General features: G+C 40.9%; 1 protein-coding gene and 2 long non-coding RNA genes across 4 annotated transcripts; 1 reads left to right on the forward strand and 2 right to left on the reverse strand.

The window, feature by feature from the left end:
- On the reverse strand, positions 1 to 978 carry LOC141906293 (putative G-protein coupled receptor F59B2.13). Its single transcript, XM_074795539.1, has one exon. The coding sequence runs from the start codon at positions 976 to 978 to the stop codon at positions 1 to 3; it is 978 nt and encodes a 325-aa protein (XP_074651640.1).
- Positions 979 to 5,011: 4,033 nt separating this feature from the next.
- LOC141906025 (uncharacterized) lies at positions 5,012 to 11,802 on the reverse strand. Of its 2 annotated transcripts, XR_012619291.1 has the most exons (6): positions 11,724 to 11,802; positions 10,944 to 11,261; positions 10,603 to 10,699; positions 10,281 to 10,498; positions 7,205 to 7,331; positions 5,012 to 5,485 (listed from the first exon to the last, which is right to left on the reverse strand). It is a non-coding gene; the product is annotated as an uncharacterized LOC141906025 (long non-coding RNA). The 2 variants fall into 2 exon arrangements; XR_012619290.1 differs by having other exon boundaries at positions 10,603 to 11,261.
- An 803-nt stretch (positions 11,803 to 12,605) lies between these two features.
- LOC141905969 (uncharacterized) lies at positions 12,606 to 13,775 on the forward strand. Its single transcript, XR_012619287.1, has 3 exons — positions 12,606 to 12,658; positions 12,869 to 12,984; positions 13,134 to 13,775. It is a non-coding gene; the product is annotated as an uncharacterized LOC141905969 (long non-coding RNA).
- The last annotated feature ends 1,214 nt before the right edge of the window (positions 13,776 to 14,989 follow it).

Here is a 14,989-nt window from a genome sequence, read left to right on the forward strand (position 1 = left end):
TCAAACGAGTTTCTTCAGGGTGTGGAGAAACTGTTTGTTAACTATACAATACAGAATGAAATTAACGCACGAATCTACGTCACCCGATATATGAGCTATATCAAACGCCACCTCCCAGATAACCGCATTCGGCAACGCGTAAGAGCGCACTTTCGAAAACGTTTCGGGCATTTCCAACAGAAGAAAAGTTATACTCATCGATATTACCATACGAGTGGCTTTAGAATCGCCTTTCAACGTTTGTTGCGAGCCGGTGCCCCCTAATTTCTTTCGTTGTCTAAATTTTACGCATAATGTCGCGATAAGGGCCGTGTTTACGATGAGAATTATCGCGCTCGGAAATATCAATCTGAAAACGGGATCCAGGAGCTTGTTGCAAAGAAAATATATTTTCGGGTTCTTAGAAGCAATACGGTATTGTTGGCCGTAACAGGGATTCGTATAATCTTCTATTTTAACGCTCAATGGAAAATATATAGACCACAAAAAGAACGACAACGTCGCCACGGTGATGATACGGTTCATACGCTTTTTTGTCCACCATTGACTGGCTTTTAACGGGAACAGAACGGTCAGAAGTCGTTCTAACTGTATCAGAACTGTCAACCAGTTGCGTTGGTACATGAATCCGAACCGCAACACGCGCGCTCCGTAGGCGTACATTTTCGGGTAAATGTGGAATGGATCGATAAAAACGTTATCACCGTAATTTACGTAAAACAACAAATATCTCAGAGTATCGGCCAGAAAGTGACTCAACAGTAAACTGATATCGGCAATCGCGAGGCATTTTAACAAGTGTATTGAAGGGTGTGACGATTTCAATCTGGTAAAAATAGCGATGATTAAAGAATTCATAACCAATCCGGTGAGCATAATTTGAGGAAGTACGAATACGTTGATGTAAAATCGACCAGACCATTCGTCATACTGCTGGACGCAAGACTCTTCTCGGGTTAGGTTCCGTACTGCGACCATCTCGACTGTTTGTTGTTACCACGATAACGTCAGGATTTCCACGCTATTTGCGCAGCATTTATTCCCGCATTATTGGCCACACCGGGTGCATTCTTTCTAGTCTAACGGGCGTCGGCTGCCTGGACTCTCATAGTGGCTGCGATCATCCGAGATCGCGTCGAAAATATTCCGCCGCACGTAAAAACAATCTCGACAATTCAGGCTCAACTTTCGTTAGATTGACGTTTAAAAAGACCCGTTCAATAACGGTTAATTTCAGGCAGTTCTTTGCCGAAAGATCGACGAAAACGCTCGCGATTTATAAATGATACACCGAGAATGAGAGAATATTTTTCTTGCTCACAATCTTCGAACTGGCAGCCTTTCAAAGACTTACTTGTTCAACGGGCTCAATTTTCCTCCATTAGAAGATCGATGAAGTTGCAATTTGATGATAGAACGATTGCATCCATTATCAGAACGGGTTACCTCGATCGATCGATGTGTGTTGCGTAAAAACTTAAAACTGCGATATCAACAGTTGAATAAGTGTATTCCTAGCCTTGTCATTTATTCGTGATGTACAAAGTTACTAACTGGTTATGTTTTGTTATTGGGCAACATTCCGCCTAGTAATTTTTTAAACTCTAAGCAAGTTGCTGTGATGGGAATTCTACGAGTTTGTTGGTATGGCTTATGATTCTTTAATTGAATCAGAACCCATTCTTTCGCTCATTATCTTGAATAGTCAGCACGCGTCTCGCTAAGGTGTAATCAGTTCAAACGCACGTCTGTAACAGCTGCTTTACCAAATACATTTCACGATAAAAAAAATTGTAAAAAAGTTTCTCGGCAGAAAGATGCCTAAGATAAAGTCAGCCCCGATAACGCCCACATCGGCGCAGAACGATTTTGGCGGTATAGAGAGTACGGCGGTATATCGGGGTGTTTTACTATGTATTTGTATAGAGATGTATGTACATTGAGAAAATCTTACGGTAGGCGGGGGGGGGGGGTGGCTGTGTATGGGAGGGCGGTATATAGGGGGTTGATCGTATATACTAACCTGCCGAGTTCTGGGTGTTAAATATTTGGGTGGGACTACAGGTAGTCATCGGATTCCGAGATGATTCAACTTGACAGGATTCTAAATTGATATTAGTTAAGAATATGCTTAAAGGTTAGAAACAAAATGTACAGGGTCAGTCTGGTATATGTATTCTAGCTAAAGGCGAGATGTCCTGTCCAATGAACCGCCGCATTCAAACCAGTTCATATCGTGTCCAGTCATGAGAAACACATTGCGCGCTGGTCTTTTAAATAGTTCGATTTGAATTGAACCAGTTCAGAGGATTAATTCTTAGCATACGTTGAATTCACTATACTGCGCATATGCGTTTGTTCAGTCCTGGCGCGCGGTTAGGTGAGTTGAATTTAGAATTTTTTTTTTCAGATAGCTACATTATTTAAAGAATTAGTTGAGACATTTAGGTCCACAATATCAAGACTATGACGAGAGAAATCCCACAATAACAATGGGCTTTGTTATTGTGGGATTTCTCTCGTCATCTTCATACACGGATATTGTGTATCTTCACGTCTAATCAAGAACTATGGTTGGCGAAGTTGCCGGTTCATTCCGGGTGTGATCTCACACGCACAACTGACCTATAAATATCGATTCTTCTAGTCGAAATCAAAATTTACACTGACCTAATCGTTGATTATTTTTTTCAGATCGGCCATTCCTCACTTTTTCATCATCGGGATCTGATTGCTGTTAATAGCGCCAGGCCGACTAAACCAACCCTTGTGATCGAATCAATCCATAATGCTCCACACAGAAATTGTCGGTGAGTACATGTGTTGTTTTTTAATCTTGGAGTAATCGTTTAACAAATGATCACTCCAAGATACTGTATGTTACAGACTATAATGTAGTATCAAGTCAAGTTAACAGTTCTAATGGTGATGGTTGCGGATTTTTCAGATAAGGCCTCCTCTGTCAGCCTGAGTCCAGGACCGGATTGCTTTCAATACATGTTGACCTGGCCAACAAACGCATTGTGTGGACCTGATTGCTGCTACGCATGCTGCGAACTAAAACTAACCTGGCCCAATAAATAACTCATTTGATCTCAGTACTGTAGTCTGGACGTTACATCTCTCGAGGAAAATCTAACTCATCGAAATAATCCATGAAGCTCCACTTATAAATCAGTGAGTACATATTTTATCTCTTTGTTGCATATGATATTTAGGTTAGGTCGAGTTTAAGGTTATTCAAACAGATGGACCCTCGTTACAACGAACTCGGATACAGTAGGCTTCTAACACTCCTCTTAACTCGAATTAATTTGTGACCAGTGATTTGTGTTTGATTTTAGCTGAAAATTCGATAGAATTGAATTAATTGGTATTCTACAGTATAATTGCAATGCTTTCGAAATTTGTTTGATTCGGCATATACTTTAGCTGATAATTTGACAAACCGAATTGATATTCTATTGTTGCAATGGTTTCGAAATCTGTGTTCAAGATTATTTTTTTCTTATGATTCAGCTTTAATGGATAACAATTTGTCGGATAAACCTGATTATGAAAAATTACTTGTAAAACCGGTTCAATCGCCTAAGACATGTATACTTTGTGTGCCATAGTTCAGTGACACGCGCTCAATCGTCCAAAAACATATTGTTTGATTCAATTGATTGATTGTATCATTCCTATATTTTTGAAAATACACCTCAAAAGATCTTACCGGTTAAGGACGGTTAACCGGTTTCGAGCGAAAATATTTTCTGGACTCGCATGAAGTTCGGGTTTGACTATTTCACTGAATGGCTTCTTATCGTAACGATTTAAAAATGTACGGATCGGGTTCTCGAAGATTGTGGATACCAGGATGGTTCTGAAAAATTCAAAAGATGTCGCCTTCGCTAATTTACACTTGTCGTAGAGTTTTCTCAGGAGATTCAGAACTTGGTGGTCACAGGACGGCGCTCCGGCAAAGCGGCGAAATTCATGAAATTACAGACTTTTTACTGACTGGGTTTTTGCACTTTGCGACCGACGGATGGTCACTCCGTTCACCAGACGTAAAGTCTTGCCACTGCTGTCAGCCTCGCTTAGTTCAACATCTGAGTTATCGCATTACAAATATTTCATAATGACAGATTTCACATTCATAGAGTATATATACGCCTCAGCCCTTTTGATAAGACATAAAATGATTCTCCCAATTCCGATAGCAATTTTCCTTGTTATCTGAATAAAGACTTGAAATAAAACAACTCTTTTTGACCCTTAGAAACATGATGACATTTGATGAAATCGTTTCTTATTCAATTCTGAATAAAGTTTATGGGATTTAGAATTTGTTCTGTGTCAGCTTGTCATTTTGTCTTACCTGCGACAAGTGTAAATTAGAGTCGATCTTTATTCGAACAATTCAGTCCGATGCTTTAAACTAGTAAACCAGTACAATACAAATCAAATTGTCAAACCCATGGGATTTGTGGTAATGAGTGTCCATCGTATTACGCTTAATGCAGGCATATCGGTCTTTATCCTGGAACCACTTCCCTTCAAGTGAGTGTGTATGATCGAACAAAATGTATATTGTATTCTCGGGTCAGGTAAGCGATCAAGAAGTATGGTGATAACCTACAGAATACCCGAGGGCTAGCAGGGTCCAAGCTGTAGATTGAAACCTGCATTATTTCATATAAGGTTTAGAATCGATTAAAACATGTTACTATGATACTGTATGTAGTAACTCTGATATTATTGTGAACGGGTCCGTCTAAATCCTATCGACGACAACCACTTTTTAAACGGCAGTTCGTTTCTGGAAATCCCTACTTTCATTGATCTTCAACATTAGTTTTGAGTCCCACTTCATGCTTTTACAGCACGTACTATCAAGATGACAAGTTGCAATCTGAATGGTCCAGCTCGCATTTGATTCGACCACGTCCTTTTACGTTTTCCGCGATATCCATTCCAAAACCAATTCATCCACAAAAAATTAAAATAGATAACATTGATAATAACAATTCACTTCGACTTTATTGAAAATTTAGCCAACTGGTAAAGTGTATGATCAACAAATTTCATTATAACGCCATCCTTTTTATTGTCGGACACTAACATTGATGACGTAGTACACGTCGATTCGCACCCCAATGACTCGTAGTATCAATGCATATTAAAAAATTATTCTAACGATCTTTTCGGAGTAAAAAAAGTCACAGCGGAAAAGCAGATCGGTTGCTTATAATAATTATGATTTGATAATTTTTTTAAAATTTTTTAATTTTTTTCTATTTCATCTACATAGTAATCTTGAATTTACTTGGCTACTCTATTTCTTCTAGACAATCGATTAATTTATTAGAATCCAAGTATTCACAAATATCATATTTACAAAATCACACACGGAAGGTCGGCAATTGGAAAAACTTGTGCGTCTTTCAGGTCGTGAACCCGCGATCCCCGGTATTTGGTAACGTACAAAATGCGTAGCCTGAAAATTCAAAAATGAAACATTATGCAATAGTTGGTTGTGACTGATGGGATTTAGATACGGCCCCTTAAACGCCAAATGATTGTTGTATACCGATTATACCAAATGGAAGTAAAACTATGGTCTTCAATAAAACCTATTGTTTAACTTGTTATTTTGACATTGATGAAGCTAATTTCAATGGTTCAAAAGACCAAACAATAGGTTGATTGAAGACAATTAGTAACTAATATGGTTTTACCTCTATTTGGTCTCATCGGTATACAACAATCATAGGGTAAGGAACCATTGAAAATACAATTTAACTTATTGTTAGGGCTTTGGCCTTCAATTTTGTTTCGGAATTTGAACACTTCCGATTGTATAGCCATTAAGTCCGACTCCCGACACACCGGCATACTGACATACCGGCACTCCCGACATACTAACACTCCCGACATTCCGACACTCGCGACATACCGACACACCGGCACTCCCGGCACACCGGCACTGACGACATACCAGCACTCCCGACATACTGACACTCCCGGCACTCCCGATATACCGGCCACATCGGCACTCTCGACACACTCGACACTACGGCACTCACGACACTACGGCACTCCAGACACTCTGACACACCGGCACTCTCGACACTCCCGACATACTGGTCTTGCCGACACACCTGACACACCGCCACTCCCGACATACCGACACACCGGCACTCCCGACATACCGGTATTCCCGACACACCGCCACACCGGCTCTCCCGACATACCAGCACTCCCCACACTCCCGACACACCGACACACTGGCCTCCCCACACACCGGCACTTCCGACATACCCGCACTCCCGACATACCCGGTACTCTCGACACTCCCGACACTCTCGACACTCCCGACACACCGGCACTCCCGACATACCCGGCACTCTCGACACTCCCGATATACAGGCACTCCCGACACACCGACACTCCCGACATTCCGACACTCCCGATATACAGGCACTCCCGACACACCGCCGCTCCCGACACACCGCCGCTCCCGACACACCGGCGCTCCCGACACATCAGCGCTCCCGACACACCGGCGCTCCCGACACACCGGCACTCACGACATTACGACGCTACGCCGCTCCCGACACTCCGACACACCGCCACTCCCGACACACCGACACTCCCGACACACCGGCACTCACGACATTACGACACTCCCGGCACACCGCCGCTCCCGACACACCACCACTCCCGACACCGGCACTCCCGACACACCGGCACTCCCGACATTCCGACACTCCGGCACTCACGACATTACGACACTCACGACATTACGGCACTCCCGACACACCGGCACTCCCGACACACCGGCACTCCCGACACACCGGCACTCACGACACACAGGCACTCCCGACACACAGGCACTCCCGACACACCGGCACTCCCGACATTACGACACTCCCGACACACCGGCGCTCCCGACATTCCGACACTCCGGCACTCCCGACATACTGGTCTTGCCGACACTCCCGCCACACCCGACACACCGGCACTCACGACATTACGACACTCCCGACACTCCCGACACTCCCGACACTCCCGACACACCGCCACTCCCGGCACACATGACACTCCCGACATACAGGTACTCCCGACACACCAACACTCCCGACAATCCGGCACTCACGACATACCGACACTCCCGACACATCCAGTATTAAACAAAAACAATTAATCTACTCACCACCAATTTCTGTGTGATGCATCATATATTTATTCGAAAGGTCTTGGGTCACCAGTGTTGGTATAGTCAGCCTTGCACTATTGGCAGCAATCAGATCCTGATGATGAAACAGTGAGGAAGGGCCGATCTGAAAAAATCAACGATTTGATACATTACAAATTTTTATTTCGACTAGAAGAATCACTAATTATGTATAGGTCAGAAATGGATCTGCAACTTCACCAAGCAGTTTTTAAATTAATGGACCTAAATGTACTCGATCAATTCTTTAGATAATACAGCTGATAAGAAACAAAAAAAAAATGATAGAAAATGAAGAGAAAATATTTCTGAATCAATGAAAACTAGTACCTTATATTTTTCTTTTTAAATAACTGTATAAAACATTTTGTACGAATATACACATCAATTCAGGAAATCGTTAAAAGAATTAATTTTTTCTTTCCTGATACTCATATTTATTCTTTTCCGCGCACATCGGAAAACTGTAATATTGATCAATAAGTTGATGCTGACAGTATACGGTAGGAAAAAATAATCCTAAACCGCCAATTTGTTTAATTAGAAACTGAGAAATACACGCTCATGGTTCCCGGCTACTGTCGGCAATTTCCGTGGTTGGTTACGTTGTAATGATGTCACGAATCAGTTGCCAGGAAGCTGTTGCCGCGTTGCTATGTTAGCATCAGTTTTCACTACACGTGAAATCGCTTTTACACGCGCGCTTTTGCTTGCAATTGTTGTTTTACGACAAAATGGAAAATTCAGACGAAATGGTATCTAATTTTGTTGATCGGGTGTTGAGATCGAGCGTCGAGACGACCCCAAAATATGGTAAAAGCATAACTTTTACAGAAGTTGATTCCTAATTAGATAAATGCAAGTTTTAGAAAATTTTTCTTCATTTTTTAGATTCCGAAAACGAAAATGTATTCTGCCTCAATGGCGAATTCTACTCTGCGGAAAACATAAGAACACTTCCAGGTAACATATATAAATATGGAAAATCCGTTTTCAAATTGAATAAAACTTTTAACTAAACAAACTATAATCTACTTAAATCATACGATAGCCTGAAATTACTATGCTATTCTGTAGGTATTCCAAAATCGTTCTGGTTATCAATCCGTCAGAGGTCTGCCGTGATTATGACCCATTATGAGACATCCCCGGGTGAAACAGTTAAAATGTTCGGCAAAACCATCGGTTGGAGCGATGGCACATTTCTTCAGAGAATCCCGTACAGTAACTGGTGGGAAGGTCACCTGACGGAACAACAACTCAGAACTGAATACAAGCTGGCAGTTGTGAGTGAAAATGGAGATATAAAGTGGGAGCCGAGAGCTAATCGATTTGTTAAATCGGCGGGAATTTACTTCTGCCAGTGGGGCCAGGCATCCGTGATTGTCGATGGTAAGTTTTGATCTTGATAACGTATGTTGCAAATAGTTGAACGATAGAAACAGAGTAGGACGTTCCAGTTTTTTTTTCTGTTTAAGACAAGTCGAATAATCATCAAACTGCAGGAGGAATAAGAAAATTAACATCGACTGCAGCTCAACGAGACGTTGCCGAAGTGAACGGAATGGGAGCTGTGCAACTAAAACGCTATTCCGAAGAAAAGCTAGATGTAGAAAAGCATTTAGTTGAACACAAACCAGTGAGACCAGAGAGTGAGCGTTCACTTCCTCGTGAGATAAAAGCTGAAATTCATGTCACCGAATACAAAGATGGTAAATCATCTAATGATGCAGAAGAAAGAAATCGCTTAAAAAGAAACGATATCGAAGTACAAATCAACCAACCGATTATAGCGATTATACCACCCACATGTGAAATCAAACCAAACATTTCTGGCATCGATTTCGAGGGTGAGTGATTTAAATCGGAATATCTTACACTAAGATTGAAAATGTCTATGACTGGTTGGTAAATGTTTCATGGTTTTATCATTATTATACAGAACCAATAGATGACAAGAATATGATTACGGAAAAAGTTGACATTGATGAAATATCGCTTGATGGAAGAGAGCAGAAGAACATAAAACCAGGGATGGGAGTCGGATTAAAATCTGAAGAACCGACGACAAGATGCGGAAAATCAGAAACTCGTGGTAAGAGCTTCACTGACTTGCAGATTGAGAAATCCGACTTTGCAGGTGTTGACATAATCCATATTCAATTTGTCAGCTTTTCTGATGAAGTTTGGAAATTGTAGTAGTCGTCATTCTAAACTAACTATGTATTTATATTCTCTATCTGTAGGAAAAGTGAGGAAATTCGCTAGATATTTACGTCGAGGCTTTCGCAGATTATTCATATGCAATGCTGGTCGATGAAATTGATATCAACTTCATCATGTATATACTCTGAATGTGATGATTCGTAACTACCAATACCTCCGCCTGAGTCTCATATATTTGTTAATACGACCTATGCCGCCAATAAATGTTATTTCTTCAAAAAGTCTTTTAACAGAGATTTTCGTTACTTGTCCACCTGTAGGGAACTATAGTGATCTTCAGTGACGCGTTAGAAGCCACCAAGGGGTACATACAATAGGAATGTTTATGCAGGATTTATGGGTACTTCAATTTCATCAGAACTTCAGCGTGTGTAATTGAACTTTGGCACACCAAGTATAAATATAGTAAAATTATACACGATTGAACCGGTTACAAGCGGGTTACAAGTCGGTTTTACGAGTAAAATTTCATAATCAAGTTCAGGGAATAAATAAAAATACCTTGCTTTATCCGATACATTTTTATCAATTAGAACTCTTATCTCTCACCTTACCTCAAATTCTTTAAAGCCGAATTATCAAAAAAACCTTGACCACAGAATTCGAAAGCATTGCGACAATAGAATATCAATTCAATTTAGTTTAACTCGAATTATCAGCCAAAATCAAACACAAATCACTGGACATCATAAATTAATTTGAGCTAAGATGACTGTTAGGATCAGTCTGTATCTGAGTTCGTTGTAACGAGGGTCCATCTGTTTAAATAAGCTTAAACCCGACCTAACCTAAATTTCCTATGCAACAAAGTGTCAAGATATGTACTCACTAATTTAAAAGTGGAGCTTCGTGGATTATTTCGATTAGTTATCTTTTCCTCGGAACATCCAGACTACAATACTCCGATCAGTTTAGTAAAATCGCAGCAATTGGCAGCAATCAGGTCCTGAGGAAATGAGGAAGGTCTGACGTTCACAATGCATTTGTTGGTTAAGTCAGCACGTTTCGAAGTCAGCATGGCAATCAGGCTGGAGAAGAAGGGTTTTTCTGAAAAAAAAACCCGCAACGATCACCATCGGAACTGTTAACTTAACTCGATACATGTACATCATAGTCTGTAACATCCATAAAACAAAAAATAATCTACTCACCACCAATTTCTGTGTGGAGCATCGTGGATTAATTCGAAAGGTCTTGGGTCACCAGTGTTGGTTTCGTCAGCCTGGCGCTATTGGCAGCAATCAGATCCTGATGATGAAAAAGTGAGGAAGGGCCAATCTGAACAAAATCAACGATTTGATACATTACAAATTTTGATTTCGACTAGATGAATCAATATTTCATGTGTAGATCAGTGTTGTGCGGGTGAGATCACTCCCGAAATGAACAGGCAACTTCGCCAACCAGTTGTTGAAATTCTGGACCTAAATGTACTCAATCAACATTTCTTTATAGCAATCTGAGTTTTTTAAAAAGTCTAAATTCAACTCACCTAACCGCGCGCGAGGACTGAACATACGCATATGCGCGTGTATAGTGAATTCAGCGTATGCAAAGAATTAATCCTCTGAACTGGTTCAATTCAAATTGAACTATTTGAAAGACCAGCGCACAATATGTTTCTCATGACTGGACACAATATGAACCGGTTTTGTCACAATGCGGCTCATTGGACAGGACATCTCGCACTAGTTAGAATATATATAATAAATAATTGTCACTGCCCAACCTACGTGCCTGGCTGGTCTCTAGAGGCTCGGCTCTGGTCTTGCCCAGTTACACTTACAGCGTTGTTAATTTCAAGAACTCTCTGAAAGATATTTAGATATTTAAAAGAAAATACTTCAATTTGTTCATTTGTCATAAATTTTGGTGTGGACAGACAACAAGGGGTTTCACCCAGTCCTGAGAGTGGCCGGTTCGGGGCGCCCCGTATACTAAAGAGCTTGCGTCGATAGCGATAATATATAGGCCTACCAACTGACAGTCTAAGGTTCTCGGCGAACAAGAGGTCCAATAAGGCAATATAATGAATGGTATCCCATGACCATGTAACATGACAATTTTTTTGCCTTACACGTCTCTAACAATTAACTAACCACAGCCCCGCCCCGTGTTGGATTTAGATTATGCATTTCGTTGACGGAATTGAACAGTAGTGGCACCACATAAAACCGGCATATTTCCCTGCCCTGCACCAAACAAAATGCGTAACGTTGTTATCATGGTCGTGCAATAAGTAACCAGTATAGGCCGATTTGGTTAAACCTACCCAGTGAGATTCATTTAGGATGTCACCTCGTAATTCCCGGGATTAACAGAATTCTGAGAGTTTTATTTTGGCAATTAGTTCGATTAGTTAAAATCCCCGACTTTGCAGCGGCGTACTCGCTTCCCTGTGCACGCATCACTCGCTTCCCTGTGTATGCATCCCTCGCTTCCTTGTGAATGCATCTATCGCTTCTCGGAGCCCGCCTCTCACTTCCCGCACTACATGCAAAATTGGTTCCTTCCTGAATTTCAAGGTTCTTTCTATTACGAACTCCATCGATTGTAGTTGTGTCAGCAAAAGATCTTGACTGTGGTCCTTTATGTTAAAACTAGAAAATCCCCAAATTTCAGAGTCCTTTTGGAACATCGTGCGCATCCCGTCAACAATGCAATAATCAAATTTGGCTCCGCGTCCGTTGAAAATGCTATTGTCCTCGTGAACAAAATTAAAGTAGTTGAAAATTGATTGCAAAACTCGTCGAAGGCTGATAAGATTCATGTTGTGGCTGTCTTCTGCTGCGACGAATGGACTAATTTTGAGGAATATCTAAGGAAATCTACACTTTTACTTTTGATCATAAAAAAAACGGACAGAAATCCTTTCACATTTGCAAGAAATCCATGAAATTTCATGCTTTCGGTACTATTTCCAAGCGTTATTCAAAGAAAATAGAGGATGATAGAGTAAAAGTGCTTGAGAAAATCAAGATAATTTTGATGATTTACATATAACCGCGAAGTTGAGACTAACTTGAGAGTTGGCACCGAGGATAGCTGCGCTGTATTATATTGTGTCCAGTCATGAGAAACACATTGTGCTCTGGTCTTTCAAATAGTTCAATTTGAATTGAACCAGTTCAGAGGATTAATTCTTAGCATACGTTGAATTCACTATACACGCGCATATGCGTATGTTCGGTCCTCGCGCGCGGTTAGGTGAGTTGAATTTAGAAATGTTTTTTTCCCAGAAAGCTACATCATTCAAAGAATTAGTCGAGTAAATTTAGTTCCACAATTTTAAGAACTGGTTCGCGAGGTTGCCGGTTCATTTAGGGAGTGATCTCACCCGGGCAACTGACCTATAAATATCGATTCTTCTAGTCGAAATCAAAATTTATACTGTACCAAATCGTTGATTTTTTTCAGATCGGTCATTCCTCACTTTTTCATCATCGGGATCTGATTGCTGCTCGTACCACCAGGCCGACTTAGCCAACTCTTGTGATCGAATTAATCCATGATGCTCCACACAGAAATTGGTGGTGAGTACTTTTCTTGTTGTTTAATAATCTTTGAGTAATCGTTTGACAAAATGATTACTCCAGATTCAATATTGTATGTAACAGAGAATAATGTACATGTACATGTGTTAAGTTAACAGTTCTAATAGCGATCGTTGCGGTTCTTTTAGATAAACTCTGTCCAGCAGGACCTGATTGCTTTCAATACATGTTGACTTGGCCAACAAACGCATTGTGTGGACCTGATTGCTGCTACTGCATGCTGCGAACTAAAACTAACCTGGCCCAATAAATGACTCCTTTGATCTGAGTACTGTAGTCTGGACGTTACATCTCCCGAGGAAAATCTCACTAATCGAAATAATCCAAGAAGATGCACTTATAAATCAGTGAGTACATATCTTTCGGTTGTCGGGTTTAGGCTTATTCAAACAGATGGCCGACCCTCGTTAAACTCAGATACTGCAGACCCCTAACACTCTTAACTCGAATTAATTTGTGACCAGTGATTTGTGTTTGATTTTAGCTACCAAGTCAAATTATATCGACATCTCATTTTACGTTATATACATGTATTAATATTATATAATGCCTTCAATACTGTATTTGATTATTCTTTGCTTGAATGACTCCGGGCAGTGTATAAGTCGTTCCTAGTTCAACCAGTTCGCATCAATATTTCGAGATAAAACCCGGACGACCAGTACTGTCGATTCGATGACAAATTGTACAGTTTAGCACTCTGAAATATACAACAAACAGTATCGTGAAATGCCATGCGTTTTGTTTTCGTTGTCTGGCTGCTAATATCGTCTTGGTGCTTTCTGACCGTAACAATATACATATGTAAGTTCATAGAACCTATATGGTAAGTTATAGATGATTGTTCTAACAATGATTTCATAGTCGATTTGCAACCAAGCATGTGGTGAATTTATCCTGGATTTATCGATTCAACTATAATTCAACCGTAGACATGGCCGTGGTGGTGACGATAATAACAGCTAATAGCTCGCATCAGTGTCCGCTGCAGCCGTTCGCTCCGATCATTATAACATCCGTGGCAATTTTACCGACAGGAATTTTAGGTGTAATACTGGATGTGATCACTGTATTTGTCTATCGTCGCATTGCCAGAGCCCAATCGAACAAAGGCTTTCACTCATCCACTTGGCTCATGCAGCTGTGGGCTGGTTTTGACGCAGTGGCGCTTTCTACCAGTTATCTGGCTTTCTCACTCCGATACACGGCCGCGCTAGTTACTTATGGTGAACTTGCATTTCACATTCATAAAGGCAATATTTTTCCACATTTCTACTTATCCGCTTCAGCTGGGGTAGGTATGGTGCTCAAGACTACAGAACCATGGATAATCGCGATGCTTACAATTGATAGATTTTTGCACGTTTACGATCCGTTCAGAGCCCCACAGTGGACCAGCGAATTCAACTTGTCTTTAAGTTTCGGTTTCATATTATTTTGTTCCGCATTTCAGAGAGTTTTACTATTGATGCCTTTTCCTGCATTTAAGCCAATGGACAGTATTGACTTGGTCCCAGTCAGTTGCCCTTACGGATTACCCGGTTATAAAACATTCTTTAGGAGGAATAACGTGGAGAAATTTCTATCGAGATTTCGTATAGGTATATACGGTGTATTAATACCCATATCGATCATATCAATGTTCAGTATTGGTATTCTGATTGTAGTTTCTAAAAGCGCCCTTTCGATTAAACGAAATGTTAGTATTCCTAAATTTCACAATGCCCGAGCAACCGCCGTCGTACTTTTAATTGTGTTTAGCTACCTGTTACTCAAGGGACCTGCTGCTATGATACATGTCTATCAGGGTGTCACACCACAGGGTAAAGCCTTTAAAGCCCTATACAAGCGACCGTGGCTTTACGCATTTACACGGAACATCGGTTCCTTTACCGGTATCGTCAATTTCATAGTCTTTTCATTCATTAACCCTACATTCAAAAATGAACTCCGGCACATGTTGTACCGTAACAAGAGGAAAAAA

The sequence above is a fragment of the Tubulanus polymorphus genome, chromosome 5, assembly GCF_964204645.1.
Source record: "Tubulanus polymorphus chromosome 5, tnTubPoly1.2, whole genome shotgun sequence".
Taxonomy (NCBI): Eukaryota; Metazoa; Nemertea; class Palaeonemertea; order Tubulaniformes; family Tubulanidae; genus Tubulanus; species Tubulanus polymorphus.